Source organism: Pelodiscus sinensis, chromosome 10 (genome assembly GCF_052426305.1).
Source record: "Pelodiscus sinensis isolate ZL-2025 chromosome 10, ASM5242630v1, whole genome shotgun sequence".
Taxonomy (NCBI): domain Eukaryota; kingdom Metazoa; phylum Chordata; order Testudines; family Trionychidae; genus Pelodiscus; species Pelodiscus sinensis.
The window spans coordinates 13,727,895-13,755,141 of NC_143061.1; the positions used below are offsets into that span (position 1 = coordinate 13,727,895).

General features: G+C 41.2%; 1 protein-coding gene across 5 annotated transcripts in view; it reads right to left on the reverse strand.

Annotated features, from left to right (window-relative positions):
* Positions 1–27,247, reverse strand: part of NAALADL2 (N-acetylated alpha-linked acidic dipeptidase like 2) — a 984,106-nt gene that overhangs the window by 228,089 nt on the left and 728,770 nt on the right. For all 5 annotated transcript variants that reach the window (XM_075937993.2, XM_075937986.2, XM_075937990.2 and 2 more), the window contains 3 exons: positions 14,577–14,669; positions 8,865–9,070; positions 1,897–2,016 (listed from right to left, as the gene is read on the reverse strand). In XM_075937993.2, coding sequence (XP_075794108.2) covers positions 1,897–2,016; positions 8,865–9,070; positions 14,577–14,669 — 419 coding nt within the window. The remainder of the gene's footprint in view (positions 1–1,896; positions 2,017–8,864; positions 9,071–14,576; positions 14,670–27,247) is intronic.

Sequence of the window (27,247 nt, forward strand, 5' to 3'; positions counted from 1 at the left end):
TTAACTGGTTCACCTTTCACTAATAATAGCATCTTATTCTTTCAGCATAAGTGTTTGGCTATAGAAGTTTACTCTCTGTTTAACATAGGAATGAATACGTAATTGACTAGCTGAGCTTCTTCCTTAGCTTTTTCTCCAGGCATGAGTATGCAAAACAGAAACAGAAACAGAGTATGCAAAACAGAAAAAAATTGGGCACTGAAATACATAAGTAGCTGAGTTACCTTCAGACTGTCCAACCTACTGCTTAACTCCCATAAAGTGACAAAATATACCATGTTTTAATATCATCCTCATAAATACTAGAAAATAGTTTATGATGCCACTGCTTCAGTCAAGCTTCTGATTCTCTTATATAACAGTGATGGGGAAAAAAAGAATAAGGTGTCAGAACTGATGCAACTGAGAACTGGGAGGAATATGGGTGGCAAATTCTATAGACTCATAGAACACTAGAATTGGAAAGAACCTCGAGAGGTCATCGAGTTCAGTCCCCTGCCCTCACAGCAGGACCCAGTACCGTCTAGACCATCCCTGATAGATGTTTATCTAACCTGCTCTTAAATATCTCCAGAGATGGAGATTCCACAACCTCCTAGGCAACTTATTCCAGTGTTTAACCACCCTGAGAGTTAGGAAGTTTTCCCATGTATTCCTATTAATATTAATCGAATTAAGAGATACCAGTCTGAAATATGTCCTGGGAAAAGAAATTAAAATGCAGGATGTAGAGCTGGGTAAAAAAGTTATTTTTCAGTTTGGTGCCTGAACCAAGAGTATTTTAAAGAGATTTTGTTTTATATCTGATCTTTTTTTAAAAAAAATCCCACTGAAACAAAATATTCTATTTCCATTTAGAATGTGGTGTTTAAAACATTTTAAATAGTTTGTTTTGGAAATGCTGAAATGGTTCATTTCAGTATTTCCATTTTTTTCACCAAAATCAACCCAAATACACATTTTTAACCAAAAATCTATGCATATGGAAAGTTTGCCCTCCTCTAGTATGGTTTTCATTCATTTGGGATTTTAATATGGACTGTAATTAACACCCTCCTCAAAATATTTCCATTTCATTTCCAGTGATATTGAGTTCTGTAACCTTTGAAAAATTAGAGAAAGTCATTAGACCAATATCTGCACTCTGCTACACCATGTAACTGTGGAATAACTCCATTGACTTCTTCCTAGCTACAATGGTGTAATGGAGTTCAGAATGTGATCTATTCATTTTACATACTACTGATTATATAAGCAGTAATTGTTTCCCTCTGTGCAAAATGTTACCGCTGGTAAATTTACAAGTTTAAATGTCATTCGATAAACAGCTTTTAAAGATCATAAAAGGAAGAGGAAAATGTGAATTGTGCTAATGAATAGGAAATATGTTACTTTAAAGCTGCCAAGAAGTGGAAAAGCTGAAGGGCATGCAAGTGGAGTTAGACTTAGCACTGTATAATGAACTCTTGAAGGCTTTCTATAGAGCTAGTATAGAAATGTAGGTTATCCTTTCTGCCCACTGTTTAATGTGTATTGTAAGTATTTAAGTCTGATTACTGTGTTTACTTGATTGAAAACAGCCACTGGGTATCAAAAAAGGTTACGGTGAAGATGTTTTCTTTCTCTGACACATAATAGTCTAGTTGCCTGTGGGCAGTAATACTTCTGCCTAATTTCAATTGTTTGGGTAGTATATGGATGGGATTGATGGCTTCTGATGTCAGCTGAGATGATTTGGCAAACCCGCTGGCCTTAAACTACATGATTGTGTTTGTCAGTATTCACTCAGAATGATCTCCGTGTGAAATTAAATAAAAGCGACCTACATACATGTAAGAATCTTATTCTTATGTAAGAATCCAAAAGTCAAGCTTTAAGGAAAATCTCACTTCTAACCTCAGTTGCAAGTTGCTGAAGAGAAGGTGATGCTACAGGATACAAGCTTGAGTTGCCTCTTACTGGGTTATGGAGACTAACATAAGCCACAACATTTCTCTGGAGAACTTTCTTGAGATCCTATAACACAAGCACAGCAGTGGTTATTAAAATGCATGATCATAATTAAGGCTTGTTTTCTTATTTTAGATCCTTTAAGGGAAAAATATACCCTATGTTTTTCTTCCACTATGATTCCCTAAGTATGACTTAACTTCATTTTCCTATATTATCATTTTAAAAACTTCAAAGGATATCTGAGTTTTATTTCTCTGTAGCAAAAGTTTTAATTCCATTTCACACACCATCTGAACAAAATGCAAACAGGCCCTGGAGGAATTAAGAATGACGATAGTTGCAAAGGCGAGAATGAAAACATTACATACTGTGAAACAACAAGAAGGGCTTTTAAACTTGCACCTGACATAAGCCAAACTTCAAAAGTAATCATTATTAAATAGTTAAACGCACTTGAATTTTCAGACCAGGAGCCCAAATTCAGATTTGAATTGCATAATTTATCCAGTGTTGTCACTTGATTATATTTTAAATAGGGGACGTGGCATGGATGAACCACTTCAATTATTTTTAAAAGAAGATCATCTTTGCTTTCTCAATAATAAGCTGCTCTTTGCATGAAGTGGCTCTTTATATTGAGCAGAAGAAGGGTAGCACCATTACATCTGATATAAAGCTGACTTGAAGTTGAACTAAACAAATTTTGCTCCCTCTCAGTTGCATGGATCCTTTTCACTTGATTTTTCTCTCCTCTTGTTTTTGAAGAACAATCATGTTGGAAGAATGAGGTTTTGATAAGTGCTAACTGCTTCCAATAAATTACAAAAAGCAATTAACTCTTCATTTATCTGTTATTTTAATTTGGCAACCACGTTTCTTTCCAATTGATCAGCTGAAATCCAATGGAATCTTATTTAAGATGGTTAGCATGTCTGGTAAGTTATTTTTGTTGAGTTGATTTATCTTTTTGTTGAAGCTAACAGTCTAGGGTTAGAGTTACCCCAATCCCTTCCTCCCCACAACCCTCTGCCCACCTCTTACAACCCTTCCTCATATAACCTAAACCCTCTGCACCCCTGCTTCTGCACACATACTTCCTCCCAGACCCTGCACTCCAATTCCCTGTCCCAGGTCACAACCCAAATCCCTGCAACCCCCTCCTACACCATTGCCCCAGGTCACAAACCCCTCCCAGGTCCTGCACCCCCGTCTATGTCCCTTCTTCAGGTCAGAATTCTCTCCTGCACTCATACTCATACCTCCTCCCAGACCCTGCACCCCACTCCCCCGAGCCCCAATCCCCTGCCCCAGATCACAACCCCCTCCTTCACTTAAACTCCCTCACAGACCCTACCCCCGTCCTGCACACCAATCTCTTATCCCAAGCTCTCTTCTGCACCCAACCTCCATTCCAGATCCTGCACCTCCAAATTCTGAGTGCGGCCTCCCACCAAAAGTTATTGCCTATCCCTGGTATAAACACAGCTCATAACTTAAATAACTATTAATCATGGGTACTTGAAAACATATATGTGATTAATGGCTTGTATGTCTGGAAACTACCTTCCCTCATTGTTCAGTTACACCAAAAGAAGAACAGAAGACATGAAACATGGTTTTCTTTGTGTCAAGGAATACCTGGCAGATAAAAGTGTACAGTGCAGTTAATGCCATAATTAATTACATATAGCCAGAGTGGCCTTCTGTCAACCCTGGATCAGGCACAGCCGAGATTGTTAAGATTAATGTGATTTAACCCAGTTGCTACATATGTAGCTGGGAAAATCTGACAGTAGCGACCATTCTGTCATAGACCCCAGCATTGCGCTAACTAAAGACAACAATAAGGCATATAAGGTTACTGTTGATCCTTACAGACCAGTGTCAGAACAGAGACTCTACCAGCTACAAAAAGCAACCTTGACAGACACACAAATTCACATTCTAAGTTACATTAGCAGAGGCTAGTCAAGTATGTGAAGGACACCAAGGAAGTTACAAGACACTACTTTGCAATGCCTGGATAATTAAGCAAGTCAAATGACCGCATGATTAAAAGCAATTATATCATTTTCCAAAGGAGAGGAGAGGAGACATCCTAAACCTCATCCCCTTGAAGGCCATCAAGGATTAATTAAATGCCATGAACGGTCCAACCAGTGAGCGTGGTAGTCAGGAATCCACTGTGAACATTGCAGAACTGAAAGACCAATATCCCACAAAGACATTTTAATAACATTCCACCAGACAGACCTTGGAAGAGACTAGGGCAGATTTATGTGAATTCAGAGCTTATTGTTACCTGGCTACTATGAAACTTGTTGCATTGTGATCAAGAAACTGAAGTGCACTTTTACTCATATCAGTATTCCAGAACTAGTGATGGTCAAAGGACCAGAATTCAGTGCAGCAGATTTTAGCTCATTCTGGAAGAAATATGATTTCGATCATATTACTGGCACCTAACATTACCCATAAGTAAATGGAAAGGCCAATGAAGCTGTGCAGACAGCAAGTAAAGCCTTACAACAAGAAGATCCATTCCTTGCCTTTCTGAGTTACAGATCAAGACCAACAGAAGTTATCTGATGTAGTCCAACAACGCCTGATGGGATAATCACTTCAAACTACTGTTCACATTTTGGAAAAGAATCTATCTCCAAAGTGGCCAGACATGAAGCCAATAGCCAGAGTGGCTGAAAAAGCTAAAAGAGCGCATGAACATTTTTACAATGGATGCCACCCAGAGAATTGCCAGTCAAGAACCTGGTGACTATATTCATGTCAAATTGGAGAAAAGGGAAGGACAACTCCAACTGTCATAAAGAAAAGGAAGGACAACTCCAACTGTCATTTCAGCTCAGGTGGGGTTCAGGCTGACAGTGGAGAGTTCAACAAAACCCATGACACCTACCGTTTGTTCCTCAGAGAGAACCAACAGAACAAATCATACAAGTGGCAGATGCAGAACAAGATGACTGAGAGATTCTCCAGCCAGTGGACAGGCAAGTGTCCAGTACAACTTAGAGATGCTTAACTGAATGATTAATTTTGAACTTCAAAGACAGCATGATAGTTTACATTTTGCAACTGGTTGGAATTTAGATTGAAGAGCAGGAGATGAAATAGAATGCTACCCTGTATTTTATTGTTCAGCCCTATTTCAGGTAAAAGAGGACTTTTCTTGCATTGGGTTGGACCTAAGTAGTCCCCGCTCTCTTCCTGTCACCTGGAGGGGAGAGGAGTCAGTGCCTGGTGCTTATGTGGTCTGAAGATAATGCAGCTCTTGAGCCCTCAGAGGGACTTTTCCAATAAGCCAGATGATGCCCCCCACCATTTAATATGTTGTGAGGTCATACATCTCATTCCCAAATACTCCTGGGATATGTCTAGACTGGCATGATTTTCCGCAAATGCTTTTAACGGAAAAGTTTTCTGTTAAAAGCATTTGCGGAAAAGAGCGTCCGTGCCAATCTAGACGTGCTTTTCCACAAAAAAAGCCCCGATCGCCATTTTCGCGATTGGGGCTTTTTTGTGCAAAACAAATCTGAGCTGTCTACATTGGCCCTTTGGCGCAAAAGCTTTGTATAAAAGGACTTTTGCCCGAATGAGAGCAGCATAGTATTTCCGCAAGAAGCACTGATTTCAGACAGTAGGAAGTCAGTGTTCTTGCGGAAATTCAAGCTGCCAGTGTAGACGGCTGGGAAGTTTTTCCGCAAAAGCAGCTGCTTTTGTGGAAAAACTTGCCAGTCTAGACACAGCCCTGAAGAGCACAATCCTGGAACTATGAAATTCACAAATATTCCACATCAAGGAGGGGAATACGCTCTCTCACCCTTTTCGTTTCCGAATGCTTCTTGAGTTGTCTTTTCATTTAGACACTGTCACCTTCCAGGTACAATTCCAAGCATCACTTATGGCTCAACAAGCAATAAATAATGAATAGGCTAGGACAAATTTGATTTTCATTGATAAATGTTGATTGCACCATATGACTTAAACCAGTGAAAGTATATTTCCATGGACAATTAAAATTTACAGATATGCAAAGTATGAAAAACGTTGCTTGAGAATTTGGAGTTTTATATAAGGTTATTTGTATTGTGTATTTTGACATTTGATAGTGTCGGTGTGTATTTTAATGGTGATAAAGCTTTAATTTTTGAGTCTCAACAACCACTGTTGTTAAACAATTATTGTGTGAGCCTTACCCATTGTCTGACTCCTCAATTTCTTGCAACTGCGAACATTTAAATCAGTAAATAAATGCTTAAACCTCATAGCTGAAAATTTAAATTGATAAAAATTGGAAAAAACTTAACATAAACATTGATATTATCTATCTATCCATATAAAATCAAGCTTAATAATAACAATGGATGAAATATTCATCAGGCCTGATCAGGTTTCTACCAGTTCCATCAACTAGCTGGCTGAGCTACCATGGGTGTTAAGAAAATAAAACAGCCATACTGGGTCAGAACAAAGGTTCATCTAGCCCAGTATCCTGTCTTCTGATAATGATCAATATCAGATGCCTCAGAGGGAATGAACAGAACAGGTAATCATGAAGTGATCCATCCTTGTCACTGATTCCCAGCTGCTGACAGAGGCTAAGGATAATAGCCATGAATTTATCTAGCTCTCTTTTGAATCTTGTTACTTCACAGCATCCTTTGGCAAGGAGTTCCATCTGCCCTTAGTGGGACACCCCAACAGGCTGGGATGCAAGGTGGGAGCCTATTCTCAGGCTAACCAGTCCCCCACTTTCCACTGCTGCTGGAGCTGGGTGCCAACCCAGCAGCCGGCATTCCCTTTGCTCCATTCAGAGCTGGATGGATAGAGAGAAGCAGTTGCTAAGAGTTATCTCCCCTAACGCAGCCCCTGATAAATTCTACTGCAACTGGCAGATAATATCCATTGAAAGCAATGACCAGAAGTGTGTATCACAGTGATTCCTATGACATATTGATGGTATGTGGTCACAGATTGTGGTGATTAGCAGTCAGTTGTAATGGGAAACTAAACAGGCTCAGATATGTACAGGGCTGGCCTTACCATGAGGTGAACTGAGACAGCCGCCTCAGGTGCCAGACTGTGGGGAGGCGCCACTAGTTCACACTTTTTGAACAAGGCATTTTAAGTTGTTAGTTGTCCTTTATTGGGGTAGGTAGCAGGGCAGTACCATGAGAGGAGTAGAACAGGAAGAAGGCAGTATTGAGACCTTTCAAAGTTTTGGCCCAAGCGAGGGGGTATGGGGGCGTCATTTGAGCTCCCCGCCTCAGGTGCCAAAATGTTGTGGGCTGGCCCTGGACATGTACAACTTTGATGGCTCCTCTGAGTCTGAAAACTGGGATGGAAATGTCATAAGCAAAGGCTCTCTTCACAAAACCCGCAGTAATTTCTGTTTCTAAAAATCATTCTTGAGCTATTTTTACCACTTCCAGGATGACTTCCGGATGGAAGTGCAGAATACACACACACACACACACACACACACACACACACACACACACACACACTCACTCTCCCATGCTAGGCTTTGCACAGAGAAAGAACACTCAGGAGGGAGTTGGAAGACGGATGAAAGAGCATTAGTAGTTTTTGTATATACAGGCCATTAATCACATACACATTTCAGTGTCCCTGTGGTTAGCAGCTCTTTCAACTATCATCCATTTGAGTTTAAAAGTTAGATTCATTCTGAAACACAAAAATCTTTGGGTTCAACAGAATGGCAAATCAACTTGATGAAAATAACATCAAAGAATGCATCTGGCTTAAATTGGATTCCAATGGATTTCAGCCGATTGCTAAAAAGGAGAAGGCCATAGTGATGTTCATGATGGTTGAATTAAACACACACACATATGCACAGAGCAAATATACAGGCATTAAATACACATTTCTATTTAAAATTAACAAAGCTATTCTGTATTTCTTATTCGGTTTCAGCTTTACTTTTGGGTGAAGGTTCAGATCCCTTTTTAGTTCTTACTCTGCAACCATAGTCACAATATTTTAGTCATATATGCCAATATCACCTTATTTTGATTTTGCTTATTTTTCGAAAGAATAGAATTGAGAATGACACATTGGACTACAGCCTGGTAGTGTGACTGAAATACAGAGACATACACAGGCCTTCAAACATCCTTCTGGGGAGTCATTCCCCTCCCCCAAAAAAATTCTCTCTTATCCCCCGGTTTTTCAATCATCTCTAATCAATGTGGTTTTGAAGTTGTCTGATCTATGAGTATTTATGCAATTAGGTAAATGCCTATCAGTAGTCTATTTTTTTTTTTTAGTAAAATATAATTCTCCTAATCATTTCCACATTAAAGCAAATGGTTTCTCATGAGCTAATCAGGGTACAGCTGATGAGGCTAGGAGAGAAAGGAAAAATCTCAACCAGAGGCATTTTTGATAATTCCAATAGGTTGATGAGTTAAAAGGGTCCAATCTGAGGTCCATCTAACTCAGTAGACTGGATGTACAGTGACGTGAGTACAGCAGCACTGCACAGTGGGGCAATATGCTTCCATGATTCTCATGCAGCTCCCAACTTCAATCCCCAGCATGGAGCAGGGCAACAGTTTGGAACCTTGGTTTCTAGTCAAGGCCGCTGGGCAGGCCTAACGGTGTCAATCAGGCATGGCCTTTAAGTCCAAAGTCAGGCTTATAGTCTACCCCACGGCCACTAGTGCCAGTTGAATTCTACACTGGAATGACCCACCAGGTTGTTCTGACTGTTTATACCAGTTAAGTAAAGTTTTTAGTAGAATTGCAGCTTTCACATACAGACATTTCGCAGCGTCTGCTTTCCATGGCATCCATAGCTACATCATCAAATATTTTCATGAATGCCATACTCTCCCTCTTTCTCTCCTCTCTCAGTTTGCATATTTTACCTCTGCCCATTCGTACGAGCCAATGTTGCCAAATGATGTTCCTCCCCATGAGCAGAAAACAATGGTCCGATCAGGCCTCCAGCCTCTCTTGACTTTTAGCATCAAGGCTTGTATAAATGCTGTGATGACAGCAGTGCTACTGGCCCATTCTTGTCCACTGAAACCATCTACATTGTTGTGGTGGCTACCAACTATGACATATCTATCTGAAAAGAAAAACAACACCAGCAAAACATTTATTTCGGTTAGATTTTAAGAGTAAAACAATTCCAAAAATAAAGGGTGTAGACTGACCATACTCAAGGGCACCTCTGATACAGAAGATGTTAACTCAAGCTTGCAGAAACATATCAAGATAATATAAAACTCTTTCTATTTTACCTATATCATCCTAATATAAGTACTTGTGGTCCAATACCACCACATCAAGCTAGTCAAATGGTTTAAATGAAAAACCTATTATATTAATTAGTTCTTATTTGGATTTATACTGAAGTACACCAAACAACTCTCATGGAGCTCATTTAAAATTTTGTGACAACACAGTTTTTCATTGGAAAATGCTGATTTGACAAAATTTAAACATTTCATGGGAACATATTGATTTCATCAACATTTTCTATGAATGAATTATGAAAGCACTCTCTCAATGTTATCATTTTGACTGTATGTTAAAATGAAGTGCTTTACTTTATCAGAATTAAGAACTTCTACCTTCTCGAAATGAAACATTTAGACAAAGTCATTTAGCTATTTCTGGTTTTTTTAAAAATTTTGCCTTACAGAAAATTTAGAGTTTGTTTTTGTAGTTGTTCTGAGTCAGGCAGAAAGAACATTTCAAAATATCAAAATTTCCTACAAAATGGAAATTCTGTGTTTTGGCCAGCCCTAAATACTAGTAAATAAAAAGACCCATCATTTATGACTCTAAGGGTACGTCTAGACTACCGCGTTTTGTCGACGGAAGTTTTGTCGACAGATACTGCCGACAAAACTTCCGTCGACAAAGAGCGTCCAGACACATTGAGTTCTGTTGACAAAGCAAGCTGCTTTGTCGACAGAACTCCGTAGTCTGGACGTAACGTTACAGGCAATAACACCTTCTGTCGACAGAGTTCTGTCGACAGAAGGTGTTATGCCTCGTAAAATGAGGTATACCAGCGTCGACAAAACTGCTGAGTTCTGTCGACGTTATGTCGACAGAACTCAGCGGTAGTGTAGACGCTGGTATAGTTTTGTCGACAAAAGTCCACATTTGTCGACAAAACTCAGTAGTCTAGACACACCCTTATATTTTCATTCCTTTGTCCAATCTTCACTTCTTGTATCATGTTTATAGTTTAGAGCGCAGCAGAATCCTAAAAAACCACAGGATGTCAACTGGGTCCTAGATAGCAAAAGGGATTTGAAGTTTTGTGAGTCCTATTTTATCCAAACTCATTAATCAATTATTTTTGTCAATATGCTGGAGTTCAATAGAATATATTATAATAAAATGTCCAGACATTAAATTGCCTTTGAAATTATATCCTGGTTGAACCTCCCAAATCCAGGATTCTCTGGTCTGGCTACATCTGTGATCTGGCATGGATGTTGCTGGACCAAAGGGCCTCAGGAGCGAGATCCAGCTGCGAGAACATGGGGTTTGCTGAGTCCCAACTGGGTCAGCAGCAGCTAGGCAGGGAAACCCCAGCATCAGCAGGGCCAGGTTGCATTGGAGAGCCTCCCCCCCCCCCCCCCGCTGGAGAACCGCCAGTGTCAGTGGGGTCAGATGGCCGGAGAAACCCTGTCAAGGGGCTGGTGACGGGCCTGGGAACCCCAGGAACTCCGGTGGCAGTGGGGCCAGGTAGCAGTCAAGGAGCTCCGGCTGGGGAACCGCAGCAGCGAAGCCAGGTGGCATCCAGGGAGTGCTGGCCCCAGCAGGGGAACCCCAGCATCAGTGGGGTCTGGTGGCATCAGAGATCCTCTGCCCTGACCAGAGAACCCTGGTGTCAGTGGGGTCAGGCTGCCTAAGATTTGCTGGCAGTGGGGCTGGAGGCCAGGGAACCCTGGGAAATCAGTGAGGCTGGCAGCAGCCAAGAGGCCCGGAGCTGGGAAACCCCGAGAAACCACGGCAAGTAGCGTGGCTGGCGACAACCAGGTGACCCTGGCTGAGGAACCCTTGGGAACCCCCAGCGTAGCCAGTGGGCAGCAGGGTTGGGAGCCTTGGCTGGGCCACCTTCAGTGGGGCAGCAGCAAGGTAGGGAGCCCCTGCCTTAGGAGCCCCAAGGAGAGAAGCCGTCAGCCAGAACTGGAGCCTTGACCTTCCCTGGTCTGGCAAATTCCCTGATCTGGGACGGCTCAGGTCCCGAGGGTGCCAGACGAGGCAGGTCCTACCTGTACTACACATTCCTTGGGGATGTTTGCTGTGAGTACTACCTTCCAGCACTTTTCAATTTGAGATGCACATTTTAATTATAAACCTCCTCTCCATCAAAGTGGATTTTTACCAGAATTTTGGTCAATGTCATACTGAGGAACATTGCTTAAGTAGAGTACAATAACACTCTATCGTGTTTTATTGGTGAGACTGCTGCAATGTAAATGCCACATAACCACTTTTCAGTCACGTCACATGGTTGTTTGTGTTTTTAAACAAATGTAAACAGGAAAATCTATTTATAAATGTAACTATTTCTTAGATTACTGTTTCACTGGGTGGCACTGATACAGAATCATTAAACAAAACTGTACAGCTTGTCAGCAAAAATTAAATCTAAGCATACATAATTGAATATAATGAGAAATATAACTAATATCATTAAATTTCTGTGTTGTATCAAGAAAAATTTAACATAATACAATGACATTGGGAAGCCCTACCACTTTCAACCAGCATGTGGGGACGTCATCCCTCAAGTGGGGACAGCACATTCATAGGTGTAACTTTCACCTCCTATACTCCTTAGGGACCCACAAGTGCCTGCTGTAACAGAAGGATAAGTCAGGATGCAAAGACTATCTTTCGCCACCCTCTCTGATTGATCTATGGGAGGAAGGGATAGTAGGAACATAGAAAGAAAGAGACCTGACAGGAAATGGAAGAGGATCAGTGGGTGGTTGACAAAGCTGCCATGTGCCATCTTCGCTCCAGGAACTTGTTGCTGATGGAGAGGAGCGTGGACAACAGATGGCTTTCTTGAAGCTACTCACCTGCCCGCAAACCTCTCACCTGAACATACACAGAAGCCCGCAGAGGCAGCTGGCTGCAGGAGCAGAACATGAGGGATAGCAGACACCCAGACAGCAGGGTAGATAGACAGCAGCTTCTCTTGCCAATCACCTGCTGAAGTAGGCAAGGAAACTGAGAGAGCACGATGATAGGAAAGATGGGTCCTAGGTGGAGAAGGAAGAACGACCAGGTACTGTGGATAATGAAGATTTAGGCAGGATAGGCAAGGACTGGGAAGTGCAGAAAAGGTGAAATACAAGTGACTTCACACAGTATTTCCCTGTGTCAGTTAAGTGGCAAACCATCTACTGTGTACAATCTACAAAAGTCACTCACATTTGAGTGTTTTTTCAAATCCGCACAGTGATTAACAACTAACCAACACATTTTTTTCTTCCCCTTATTCCTTTAACATTATTGCTGGATTTCAAATGCTCTGGGAGAGTTTTACAACTTTATAATACTTCTCAAACTAAAAATCAAAACAGATGGCTTGAGAATTGAGAACCTTTACAGAGTAAAATTCATCCCTGATTTTTAGTCATCTTAGTCTTCAGTGTAATTACACCAGGGATAAATTTGACTTTCCCTCTTTACTCATAGAAGAGTCAGGGAGAATAGCGTGAACATAAAAAACTAAAAAGAACAACATCAAAATGCCAAAATAACAAATGTGCCATGTAAACATCAAGTAGGACGGACACAGCTACAATAGCAACTAGAAATCCTATTGAGTTCAATGTGATTACATAGTCTTACAATTAGGATGCATTTAAGTATCTACATATATTATCAATATGTTTCATGTGTACTACACAAGATATTGAAGTCAATTAAAGTATTACAAGATACATTATGGGAAGTTGATGTTAGGGTTGAATACTTTTTTTTAATTTGTTGTGCTATTTCTAATTTCCAAATTATTTGGTAGACAGATTTTTTCTAACCTTGCCATTTTCTACTGTTGATAGGTATTTGTCCAAGATAGCCATTTGCAAATATGCAGCAGATAAGAACATCAAATAAATGCTCTTGTGGACTAAAACCTCTATTTGAAATTAAATACACAAACAGTAATTGTTTTCAATTTGTTGTAAAATTGACTTAGTTTTGGCAAAAGGTGCTGAATTGAGAGTGCTGTAAACTGCAGCCATTATTTTACTAACAGACAAGATAATGAAAGCTTTCCCCATTACTCCACCTGAGTGCCTCCAACCTGACCTTAATGGCCAACCTCTAGTGACAGAGTAGTTAAATCAGCCATCTCTCTACTGAGGCTGCCAACAAGAGTGCTAGCCGAGGGAATTCTGATGATCATGGGGGGGATGATTTCATTTGTCCATTAGGAATTGGACTGAAACCACCAATGCTCTGCTACATGCTGGCAAAATGCCATCAGACAACACGAGCTTTCACTACCTGCTGAAATACCCCTCTTGCTTTCAGCCAAAGTATTCTCCTAGGGAGATTCAACTTATGTTCTACTCATGCTGATTTTAATACTTACTATTATCATTTCTTTATTATCTGTAATACCAAAGTGCATATGAGAGCTCGACAATTTAATTCTTGGCTACAAATGTTAGAGCTGAGTGAGATTTTGAGAGCTGAGGACCCTTTGATGTTAAGTTACTATTAAAAAGTCTGATTCCTCCACCCTTAATCATGTTGAGCAGCATCTTATACCAAGGGTGATACAGATGGGCATACTCATCATATAGGCTATTATTTAACATAAACAAGGCTGCAGAACTGGGTTTTACATTTTATTAAAGAAAAAACTGCAATGGTTTTCATGTCTATGATCTCCACCATAACCATGGTAGGTTCTAAATCCTGGACTACATGGCTAAAGATTGTCCTATGTCTTTTCCATTAACAATCTGTCCAAAATCAAGTCCCATTACAATTCACTGCTACATATATGAAATACACACAATGAGATTCTTGCATTCAATTATTCCTTTAAAAATAATTCTTTTGATTTGCAAATGGTTGGCCACTAACATAAGGAAAACAGCTGACTTCCAGTATTTTGATTGGTGCACTGGGTCTGCTTTTTGCAATAATAGCCAATATTTAATTAAAAAACATAATGTATCAATAGCCCACATTTGAAGAATTAAGCCTTTGCTAAGATCAGATAAACTTGCTTACAGAGAACAAGTCAAACAAAGTAATTTTTAGAATTTGAAATACTAAGACATTTATATAACATAAATTACAAAACAGTAATACCATGAATGTTTATAAAGACAATTATTGTGTATTGTGCAAAATATGCTCACGGTACTGGTACTACCTCTCCTTCCTTTTTAACCAATTCTCTTTTTAATCCTCCTGCATAAACCTAAGTCTTTGGAGTTTAAATAGCCTTTTAACTTGAATATAGGTACAGCACCCAGCATAACAAGAATTTGATACTTTATTGCAGTCCCTAGGATTACTGTTGTACACATAATTGATAATGGCAATAATAGTAGTCATAGAGGTCTACTTACCGGGAAACGTAGATCCCTTTAAATATCCAATAACATTAGAAATTGTCTTGTATGTTGGGACTGCCTGAACATTTAGATTGATTATTCTCTTTTCTGTTGAGATAAAAAAATGAGAACATTTTAATCCATCATTTATTATGCTACAGAAATCTGTAGGCCATCAATTTCCCCTTTCCTTCTACCCACTGAGAAGAGACTACATTTTACACTTACTAAACTACACATAAAAAGGATAACCATTTTATCTCCCACACTCAGGGTAATACTACAACTCTGATTGGTTCCTTAACATGGGGGGGGGCGGGTTTAAACGAGGGACTTCTAGATTGTAAACATATGAGCCTCTACTGCAGTGGTGGTCAACTTGCAGCTCGAGGGATACATGTGGCCCATCAGGCTTCTACGTGTGGTCCATGAAACATTTTGTTTACCATTGCCCAGGTACAAGAGTTGCCAGATTTCACTGGTACCGTCTATGTTTTCCCTACTGGTTTTACTAAAGTGACACTCATCTAAAGCAAAGGAATGTGAAGTGAGATGCATGCTAATTGCACACAACATTGACTGAGAGCCGTGTGCTTCCTTTGCAGCCACTCAAAGCGCTGCAAATTCTAGGTACACAGTAGGTAGCAAAATTACCCTATCCTAGGAGACAGTCGTGGTTACAACACGTGGTTACAACAATCTTGAGTCCCACTGACAAGAAGGAGACCTACTCCTATGGCCTGCTCACTAGCTTAGGTTGTCTATTGCAGCTCTACTGATTTAGCTGACGGACTAATCTCTAGTAACTGAGCTTATAGCAGCCTCATCAAACTGTACACATGGCGCAATCACCAGTAGAGAGGATACAACACTCTATGGAATAAGTGCTACAGGGAAACCTTTCCCAAGCCTCAGAACCCCACTCAACTCACATCCTATACAAACTATCCATTCTAGACTCTTAAGGAACTCCCCAGGACCATAATGTGCCCAGTTTGGAGTTGTGTCTTACTGGCATAATTGAGCCCAAACCAGTATCAACATCCTTGTCTGAAAAGTGCCCGAATCAAAATAAAATGTTCTGTGGAAAGATTGTTTTGTTCTTAAGCTCATAGACATTCTTCCAGGGCATATCTAGACTACGTGGAAAGGTCAAAAGAGGATATGCAAATTCTGGAAGAATTTGCATATCTTCTTCTGATTGCACTTTCAAAAGTGAGAGTAATTAAGACATGGCTTTTTAGGCGAACTGCCCCCTTCAATGAAAAGCCTCTCTTTCTCAAAAAAGAAGGTTTACCCGGCTTTTCGACAAATGGGGGGTTGGCCAAAAAAGCCACGTCTTAATTACTTTCACTTTCGAAAGTTCCACTTTCGAAAGTGCAATCGGAAGAAGATATGCAAATTCCATAGGAATTTGCATATCTTCTTTTGACCGTTCCCTGTAGTCTAGATGGGTACGTCTAGACTACGTGCCTCTGGCGACAGACGCATGTAGATTAGACTACCAGGCCGCTTCATTTAAATTTACATGGCTGCCACGCTGAGCCGATCAGCTGTTTGTCAGCTCAGTGCGGTAGTCTGGACGCGCGGGGGTCAACATCAAAGGCATTTGTCGACCTCCCAGGTATGCCTCATCCCAGTGTTGTATTTTCTGAAACAGTTTGTTTTCAAGTCTTCCTTCCCGAGGTACCCAGATAGTTTAAATGATGAGTGCACTGGAATACATAAAATAAAACTAACTTGTGCCTGTCTTTGTCAGAAGGATTTTCAAACTCAGCTTCATTCTCTGGGACTTATGCAATGAGTTGATTTTAAACTTATATTCAGACTAAAACCATTTCAACGTCATTCATCTCCTAGACCTTGGAATCGAATTGCCTGGTTAATGACTGAAGCAGGTGCAACAATGCCAAGATTCTTTCTTTATACTTAGCAAAATAGTTTGAAAAATAAATTACAGGTTAAACTCTCAAAGTTACGACTCAATCCCTTATTCAGACAAAACGCTCAGTATCACGAATCAATATGATGTTGTATAAAAACTCAATGAGTACTTAACAAGGACTTTGGCTCTATCACAGAATGCAATGGAAATGCCCAGTGAAGACAGTGGAAATTAGAAGTGCAGTTCAATAGAAAATTCAGACCCTATTAGTCTATAACAACCACTGATAATTTTTCATGTTGAGCCTTGTCTCATATCTATTAGTTAGTGTTCTGATTAACCTTACCTTTCTTACATGTAGTCATAGGGTTCCCTGAGACTACTGAAGGAGAATGCCATGAATGTTTTATATGCTATGGAAAAACCTCAAATTGTACCTTAGAATTTTAACTAGAATTTCTAGAAATTTAAAGTATTGCCCTGGGATGGGGGTGGGGCTGAGGGGTTCAGTATGCAGGTTGCCCTGTGGAGAGAGGATTACCCAAGCCCTTTGTCACCAAAGAAGCTTGGGGTCAGGTGAGAAGTGCCTCTCTATGGCTGCTGTAGCTCCAGCTGGGACAGCCAAGGGAGGGGTGCATGTCTCCTGGCTGGGTCAGGTCCACGTTCATCTGCCCTGTGCTCCCCACCCAGAGCAAGGAATGCAGCAAACTGTGCACTTTCATCGCTTCCTGATGAAGGGAATAGCCAGGAATCTTCCAGTACAAATGGGGGAGGGAGAGCTTCAGCTCCCCTTGCCATCCCTAAATGGCACCTGGAGGTTGTGAGGCTCAGAGCTGGGGTAGTCTTAGATGTGAGTGGAGGGAAAAGACACCCCCAGCCAGCCCTTTTCACCTGTCTGGTGAGTCTGTGTTTTTCCTGTATGGTTTTATGAGACACAATCCCATTACAAGCACAGCCCATTTTCCTGGCACAATCAAACCTTACCTTGCTTTGATGGTGCTACCTCCTGCCATTTAGAAGGAATTGTTGAACTGACAGACACACACACAGACACACAAACTCTCTCAAATATGTAGCAGACAACTTGAACAACAGCTTGTGATATATATGTTGTTTGCACCTTTTAGATTACACTGATGCTTTGTGAATTATTCTCAAGACTCAATTTTGGATATTAAACCATCCCATAGCCAAACTGCTCAATCTTTTTAAAGCATCTTCAAACCAAAGCTGATTTGACTTCTTTATTCAAATCCTACAGCATTTAAAAGTGGTTTATTTTATTAGGCTCCAATTCAACAATGCTTAAACATGCTGAGCCCCACAAAAGACAACTAGACATAACAAGGTGCGTAAATGCTTTTCTAAGTCTGAGTTTTAACACTGGCTACTGAGATCTGCCCTGAAAACAAAGCAACACAAAATATTCTTCTGGGAAGTGATATGTTCTGGAATCAGATAATAAAATGAATAGACATATTGTACAGTACTCCAGTGTGAAATAGCATAGGCTTAAAGGTTTAGTACACCTGACAAAAAGGCTCAAGGGGGTTTCCATGGAGTGTACAGAAAAAGTAAAATCTAATTTCCTTTAAACAGTTCTGACAACAAATCTCGGTTCCTGATGCTACACGTCTGATGAAAGATTTTAAAGGTCTTGACAACATTATCACTTTTTCCCTAAATTCTCTAGCAAGCTATAGGAAGATTTTCTCTTTAATACTGCTTGAAATACCACTTGAAGTTGTTCTAAGCTATAAAACTACTTCAGAACTAAAAGAAAAGAAAGTGATGTATTGATATTAATATTTCTGGATTATTTTTTCTTTTAACATTTGCTCGACTTGAAACCTGCTCATTGTTACCTGGTTAATAAGGATAACTTTTTATTCTTATCATGGTTATCCTACACCCTCCCAAATAAAACAAAAGCGCTCAGTGATTTTCCACTGAATGTAATGGGATCTGTTGAGTCCTGAGCACTTTTGAAGAGCAAGGTCACTTTCTTAGAAGCTGAAATAAGGATTATCCTTCCATCTTTTTTAACAAAAATCTTGCCGCAGGCTCACACTGACATTGGATAGAGAATATTTGGGCCCAATTTCCAAATAGGTTTTCTTAACTCTTCATTAGATGTTCAAACTTCCACTTACGCACAAAAAATGTCAGTTTTATTTGCCATATAGGCAATCTTTTGACTTTTAAAATGCATCTAGAGAGCTAAAACTCATTGATTTCAATAGGAATTAGGTACCTAGATGCTTCTGAAAATACTACTATGTGCCCAAAAACCTTTAAAATCTGGTACCAATTTTAGTGTGGGATTTGGAATTTTCTTAAGGCACCAAACTTTGAAAATTGAGCCCCAATTTCTTCTCCAAATACACTCAGGAGGCTCCATCAATACAAGAAGTTGAAGTTTAGGCATCTAAGCATCTGAGTAAAGTTGAGCATATGCAGAAATGGAACCTTAGACTGTAAAATGTTGCAAATTACTTTGCTGTGTTGCAGGAATCCACTTTTGTGGCACAACTAGCAGAATTAGGGTCTAAAGATATAATTCATTCTGATGAATACACTGATCCTATTGAAATCAATAGGTGCTGTGTGTGAACTTTTCCTTGAATCACAGAAACTTGAAAGACATGGTACAAGTCTTGGAGGACTGGGGACGGGCTAACAGAGCCCATCTTTAATAGGGGGGACGGGAAAGGAGGAACTGGGGAAATACAGACCAGTCAGCCTAACTTCATTGTCTCAGAAGCTGCTAACTAGAGCAATTGTATAAAACATTCATTTTGTGAATACCTGGAAGATGAAAGGGTAATCACTAGAAGCCAGCATGGATTATCAAGAACAAATCATATTAAACCATCTCGATCGCCTCCTTTCACAGGATAACGGATCTGTTGATTAGGAGGAATATAATGGACGTAATATCCCTGGATTTCAGCCAGGCTTTTGACACAGTCCCACATGACAGACTGATAAGTAAGCTGGAGAAATGCAGGCTCCACAGAACTACCATCAAAATTGGTTAAACAACCGCAAACAAAGCATAACTATTAATGGAATGATGTTGGATTGGAGGGAGGTCTTAAGTGGGGTTCCACAGGGATCTGTTCTGGGTTTGGTGTTGTTTAACAGCTTTATTAATTACATGGATATTGGGATAGCAAGCATACTGAACAAGTTTGCAGATAACACAAAGCTCGGAGGGGAGGGTTACCAATCTTTTGGGGGATAGAGCTACATTTCGAGGGATCTGGATAAATTGGAGAAAGGGGCTATAGCCAACAAAATGAAGTTCAACATTGACAAATACAAAGTGCTACACTGAGGGAAGAAAAACCAATTGCACAAATGCAGCATGGGGAAAAACTGGTTTGGCAGCAACACTGATGAGAAGGATCTGGGAGTTGTGGGGGGATCTGGGATTTGGGGGGAACACAACCTCAATGTCAGTCAGCAATATGCTGCTGCTGCTAAATAGCAAATGCAATTTGGGGTTGTATTAACAGACAGCAGGATCGGCAGGATTGCAGGGCCCACAGGCAATGGGGGCGGGGAGAGGATGGGTACCAGCTACATATTCCTGGAAGGGGTGGGACTGGGGCAGTTAGGCCTCAGCATCGACCAAACCATGCAGCACCCCTCTGTCCCTCAGAGTCAGCTGGAGCACCCAGTGCAGGGCTGTGGGGTGTGCAATGTGGCTCTCTGGCAGCAATTCTGAATGGTCTAGGGCTCTGGAGCCCTCTGGACCCTGGGGTAGCTGCTCCACATTATATTTGCAATACTGCTAGCCCCAGGCATTCAAAAATCTCAAGTCAGGCCCCAAATTATAACAAGGTAATAATCTAGGCTATCCTTAATTTGCCTTTCACTTTCAGAACCCTTTTGGCTCACATTTTCAAGTTCCACAGCCAAAAGGGCTCAGAACTTATTTTTGCTAAAAAATGAAACCTGAGATTCTCACATTTTCTGACTCCCGTTGGTGGGGCTTTAAGAAAAATGTGAAATATGGAAAGACATAAAGTTCTGAGAATTTACAACACCGCATTAAGAATATTTATGAACTAACTCACGTGGTTCAGAAGGACAAATTGACTACAGTATATTTAGTGCACATGGGTGATATATGAAGGTGAACATATTAGGGATGTAATAGTGTAGTCGATTAACCAATAAGCAAAATGCTTATAGGTTAATGCTGTGGACTACATGTATTTCCCCTCCCCACCACCCACACACTAGCCAGTACATTTTTTGGTAGACTGGCCAGCAGTCCGGCTCAGTCCTGGCTTGAAATGGATTCAGGACCTACCCCTGCTGTGGCTCTGCATTTAAAGTGTATTAGGAGCTGGGTGGACGGGCAGACCGGCTCAGTTCTGGCTCACACCAGGTCTGGGAGCTCAGACGCACTCTAGACAGGTGCTGCTGCTACCCCGTACTGCTGCCTATTTATCAGAGGCAGAAGCACAGGGTGACAGGCAGCCAGTCCACAAGGAGTCCACACATGGCACCCTGAACTGATACAGAGTCAGCAGTGCAGAGTGGCAGGGGGCTCCTCAGGAGTGAGGCCAGAGTGCACTGGCTACTGGCCCTACCCCCAGGGACTATAGACTAGTTGACTAACCGATAAGAATTCTTGAGGTTACTCGACTATTCAATTAACCAATATATAACACCCCTAGAACATATACCAATCTATCCTATTTTGCAAATGCTGTTGAATGACCTAATATGATACAGACATTTTAGAAGTTGAGCCTAACAACAGATTGATCCATCATTTAATTACAGTACTTCACGTACATTAGATATTTTGCAGGAGTAACTGACATAGCAAAATTTGCATCATTACTGCCATATTGGATTTTCTGGTTAACAGCTTTTTAAAACCTTCTTTAAATGTAAAAATGTATTTCAATTTTTCTCAGTCTTTCATCAGGTATCATTTTCAGTAAAGAAATTGATCCAGTCTCCTTTTCAAATCAGATTCTACATAATTTCAAATATGTGTCTTTATAAGCAAGGAAACTAAAATTGGACCTTGATGCTAATCAACAAGTCAACAAAATGCTTTATATGAGATGATTTATGGCCTGAATTGCAGTTTGGAAACAACTAATTCATGCTTAACTGTGTATCAAATTGCATGTGAAGAAAATTGATACTGCACATACTGCAAAATATCAAATTCTAAGTATACTGTAAATATACTTGTACAACTTACAACATAGGTTCCTGCACTAATAGCTTCCTTATGCTCTCTTTTCTCATGTAAATGATTGATCAGCTGAACTCAGCCTCTTTTTCAAATCTGATACTTCCCTAATTATTTTCTCAGTCTGATTGATTAGCGAACTAATACTGTCCAATTTCTAAACCATTCTTCTATTAACAAGTACATGGGGCTTTCAAGCACAGGCTTGGTCTAAAGACTTGCATAATTATATTTTTCACTACTTGATTGAATCCTGTGGACCTAGACTAAAGAGATCAGCAATAATACTATTTATACAAAAAGCTTTTGAACATAAAAAAATTCTGGAACTTAGTACTTAAAAGTGGTTCTAAAGAGAGAAGGCTGATTGGTATGGAGCAGACATCTCACACTGAATATCTGAGACAACTGTGAACTTCAAAAATCAATCCATATTAATTCTTGCCATGTCCCACTCTTTTTTTTTTTTTTGGCAGAAGTGGGGATGTTATTTTTTTCTCAGAGGCTCAGGCTGTAAGGTGACTAGATGTCCCACTTTTAAAGGGACAGACTCGTACTTAAGTGCTCCTGCCAGCGCCCCAACTTTTCTTAAAAACAGACAAATTGTCCCACATGCTCTGTCTCCTACCAATCAGTAGAGAGGAGCCCTACTCCTGGCCAACAGTGAAGGGCTGTGTCCAGTGGCTGACAATGGGGGAGGGTGTGCAAGGCTGATGGTGGGGTAAAGATGCACTCTGTGGGGCCAGCTGCTCTCCTGATGATCTGTCAGTGCCTGCTGCATCCTGTTCAAGTTACTTTACCTATTAGTGCTTGTGTTTACCTTTCTGTAAAATTGGTATAAAAAGTCCACTCCAGTGAAAGGGAAGCAATTACATTACTGTTTATAAAGCATGTAAAGATTCTTGAGGCCCTTTTAACTATGCTAGTATAGTTCAGAAGTATCCCCCTCCCATACACACACACACGCCACACTTTTTACTATGGACACAGTTATCTACAATACATTTGAGAGCTTGTCTGTCTGTGCATCTGTCTGTCTGTTCAACATCTCCTCCAAAATGGTATGAGCTACGACCACCACATTTGATATGCAGCTTCTTCTTATCATAATTTAAAGCAAGGTCAGGGTTTCGTTGTGCCAGGAAAACAGGATGTGCCTGGAAAAAGGATTGGTTCTCATAAAATGGAAAGAGGCCAGAGATGGAGACCAGGACAGCTATGACCCCATGGGGACAGCAGGGAGCAGCCATGGAGAAAGGGACAGCTACCTATGATATATTTGAGAGAGTTTGTCTGTGTGTGCGTCTGTCCCTCAGTTGGGGCATATGAACCCCTCCCCCAGCTATGCCTGCTGGAGCTGCAGCAGCCACGGAGAGGCACTTTTGACCTGGACCCAACCTGCTGCGGTGAGAGGGGGCTGAGGTAGGGAGTTAAGTGCCAGAACAATGCCAGGTAAATCTTCTAGTACTGATATAATAGTGCTTATCCTGTTACAGTTTATTCTAGTAAATTTAGAAGAATAAGCTATGATGATACAAGGCATCTTTATGCCAATATAACTGAATCCTGATAGGGGCTGTACCAATTTATTTCAGTAAAAAATCAACCCCTCTAACCACAGCTGAAGTGGTACAAAAACCTCTGTAGAACAGACCTAATGCGATAAATGGCATTAACTTCCTGGATTTATTACTGCTCTGCAGAAAAACAGATCAAGTTTTTTTCTAGTTTCCATCAAATTAAAAAAAAGAAAGCAGCACACCTTTTGGGGTGATGATGGAAGCAGCCACAATTTCAACATTATGTATAATATCAGTGGCACAAGACGTCAATAATAAAACTATAGTACAAAGTGTAAGAACTGAGGTCCTTTATATTAAAAATATCATGAAGTTTGCCAAAGAATAGGAGAGTGTTGGCACAGAATAGGAGTAAAATCTCTACTTCTCGTGCTGGAGTGTTTTGAGATAACATTAATAAATTTGGTCTTACTTTTAAGACTCACCCATGTCCAGAGACACCTGTGATGAATACAATTTTAGAAATTACAACCAAGAGATGCTTACATCCTACTTACAATAATACAATGTTAGGGCTGTGGGCATTAGTCTCAGAACCTGTAGAGCAGTTGCTAAAAGCATGAAGATGTATCTTCTTTTAAAATTGTATATTTTAGGAGAACAAACCATAGAAGCATTTTTGTAATAGTAAATGCAGACTGCCATTAAATAGATCAAAGTAGTCCAAACGTAGTGTACATTTATTCTGTTTTATCCCATTTTCATGTGTGGATTTGAGGCTCTTGATAATAAAGAAAACCAGTAATCAGGTAAAGTGAAAATTCTGCTTACTGCAAACCTCCCCACATAGCTCTTTCATTGTAAAATTTAATTTCTTGATTCAACCTCATTGAAATACAAGTTCTAGATTAGACTTGAACAAGAGGCTGTGAAATATACCAAACTGAGCCAAATTAACCTAGCAGTTTAGGGGTGTGCATCCTGCATTAACACAACCTCACAAAGTTCCTTTTCACTTAAGGAAAAAAGGAAAAATTTAAATATAGGTCCCAAGTGCTTGCAAGCCTTGAATATTAACCCATTTTCATCACTAGCCCTCTGAAAATCTGTGCTATTATCGATTAGAGTATTCCTCATAACTAGAAGTGTAAAAGGTGGAATTGCTCAGATTTGGAAGTATTTCACATATGGGATTCCTTCACCCAAACTCACTAATTAGCACTAATAACTCAGTGATCCATATCAAATGACTGAAATTCATTAATTGGTGAGTTAATAAGCAATAACAAAACAAGATTTCGGTAGCACAAATGTACATTGTTTATGTTGATAAGTGTATGTTAGCTTTATGATAATACTTTATAACATTCTAATAAATATGCCATCATATATTCTGAAAAAAATAAAATCCATGGTATTTTGAGGCCTCACAACTCTTAAATCTTTCCTAAGAAGCAGGGAGAGACCTCAACATTTTTATTTTTGTTTTATTCTGGGGGGAGAGGGGCAGTTATAAAACGTTCGGATTAATGAGGCAGTACTGAACTAAACAAAAAGAAAAAAAATAAGGCAAACTTTTATTCCCACAGTTTATTTCACAGTTTATAACTTTTTAGTCTGCCTCAGATGTTTCCCTCCAGATCCTCCCAACCCTTTCATCGCATTATATCACTTGAAAACTTCTGGGCTCGGAAGTAAAGGAAGTAACAAAAGCAGGGCTCGACAAATCCGCTTATCTATTTGCCCGTGGCGAGTAGATTTCAGCCGGTCGCACCATTCACTGGCGGTGCGCGTATGCACAGTGCGGGGCTGATGAGTGGGTTTTTGCCATGGTTGTCGAGCCCTGAACATAAGAAAACTAGAGTACAAGGTGTTTTATCTGGCACTTCCATATCTGGAAAATTCAGTTAACCAGCATCTGCCATAGAATACAGTACAATTCCTCCTTCAAAATGAGTAGTCCTGTGACATTCTAGGATATGTCTATACTAGGAAACTATTTCAAAATTACTAAATTTGACTTAAAGACTCCTGAGTTAACAAATTCGAACTAGCATGTCCTCATTACGGGAAAGCATCAAAATTAGTCCAAAACAGCACATCCACATTGAACAGAACCTGCCTGGGGCTTAGAGCTTCTGGGGAGGGCACCAGGAAGGCAGATACTCCCTGTGGCTGCTTGGTCTGGCAAGCTGTGGTGCATGCTTACAGGGGCTCCTCTCTACGATCGCCTCTCACAAGCCTCCTCCACTGCCTCCCTCTTTGTGGGACAGAAAAGGGATGCAATGGGCTTGCACCTTCTTGTGCTCTGCTTACCTGCACAGATGCCACAGCACTGACACCGTAGAGCTACAGCTGCTGCAAAGCAGCACCAGGGTCGTAGGCCTCGTGCTGCGCCTCATGGGGCAGTACTTCCAGACTGTCCACATAGTGCTTCAGAAGAATCAGAACGAGGACAAGGAGAACTCACAGGCCCTGCTCACCTCAGTCCTGGTACTCTTGCTGGTGTGCCTGCTCCTCAATCCTCTGGACACCATGTAATGCCATTTCTGGCAGAGGAAGATGACCTCAGACTGGTGGAACCATGCGGTCATGCAGGGATGAGACAATGAGAAGTGGCTGAACATATTCTGCATGCACCAAGCCACCTTCCTGGTGCTCTGTAAATGTCTCGCCCCTGCGCTCAGGAACAGGACACCTTCATGAGACCTGCCATACGCATGCAGACGCTCACCATGCCAGACAGCTACCGTTCAGGGGGAAATCCACAGGCGGGGCCGTACTCGTGCAAGTAGCCAAGGCCATCAACCATGTAATCACCCTGGTCAACTTGGACAGCATCGTCGACGTCTTTGCCGCTATGGGTTTCCCCAACTGTGTAAGGGGAGGGCCACAGATAGCACTCACATTGTCATCCTGGCTCCCAACCACGCCTCAACAGTTCATCAACAGAAAGGGGTACTTTTCCATGATTCTGCAGGCCCTCGTGGATCACAAGGGATGCTTCACTGACATCAGTGTTAGATGGTCAGGAAAGGTGCACAATGCCCGCATCTTTCGGAACTCCTGCCTGTTCTGAAAGATGCACACCAGCACTTTTTTCCCAGACTGGACCATCAGTTGGGGAGGTGGACATGCCCATCGTGATCCTGGGCAATGCAGCCCACCCCTTACTCCCTGGCTCACCGCCCCATATTCTGGGGCCCAGGCAGCCCCTGTGGACCCCTGAAGGGGAAGCTGTCGGGCGAGCAGGAAGGTGTCTGGTTGCCCACTCCATGCACGATGTCATGTGCTCCATCTATGAAGTGAGGGTGGAGAATATGGCATCATGCTGCCATGCTAGCTCTTCCCACACAGCCCTCCTCTCCTCCCGGGCAACTTGTCACTCCTCCCAGTCAGCTGCCCACTCCTACTATTCTGCCTCGAGTCCCTGGACAAAAGGCAGACCATCTGCTCCCTCATGAGGTTCTCCTGGGTGCTCTTCTGCCTGTGGCTCCCACTCAGTTGGGTGGATGAAGTAGGAGGTGAGGGATGCACCAAGCTCACAGTTAAAAGGGCAGTCATCACAGGAGACAGTGTGTATGAAGCCTAGCCCTAATTTCTGAGCTGATACCAAGGGTATATCTAGACTACATGGCTCCATCAACGGAGCCATGTAGATGAGTTTACTAGACATAGGAAAATGAAGTGGCGATTTAAATAATCGCCGCTTCATTTACATCAAAATGGCCACTGCGCTGTGCCAATCAGCTGTTTGGTGGCACAGCGGGGCAGTCTGGATGTGCCGCAGTCGACAAGGGAAGCCTTTGTCGACCGCTCTGGTAAACCTCATTTCACAAGGCATACCGGAGTGGTAGACAAAGGCTTCCCTTGTCAACCACGGCACATCCAGACTGCCCCACTGTGCCACCAAACAGCTGATCAGCACAGCATGACAGCCATTTTGATGTAAATGAAGCAGCGATTATTTAAATCACCACTTCATTTTCCTATGTCTAGTAAACTCATCTACATGGCTCCATTGATGGAGTCATGTAGTCTAGACATTCCCCAA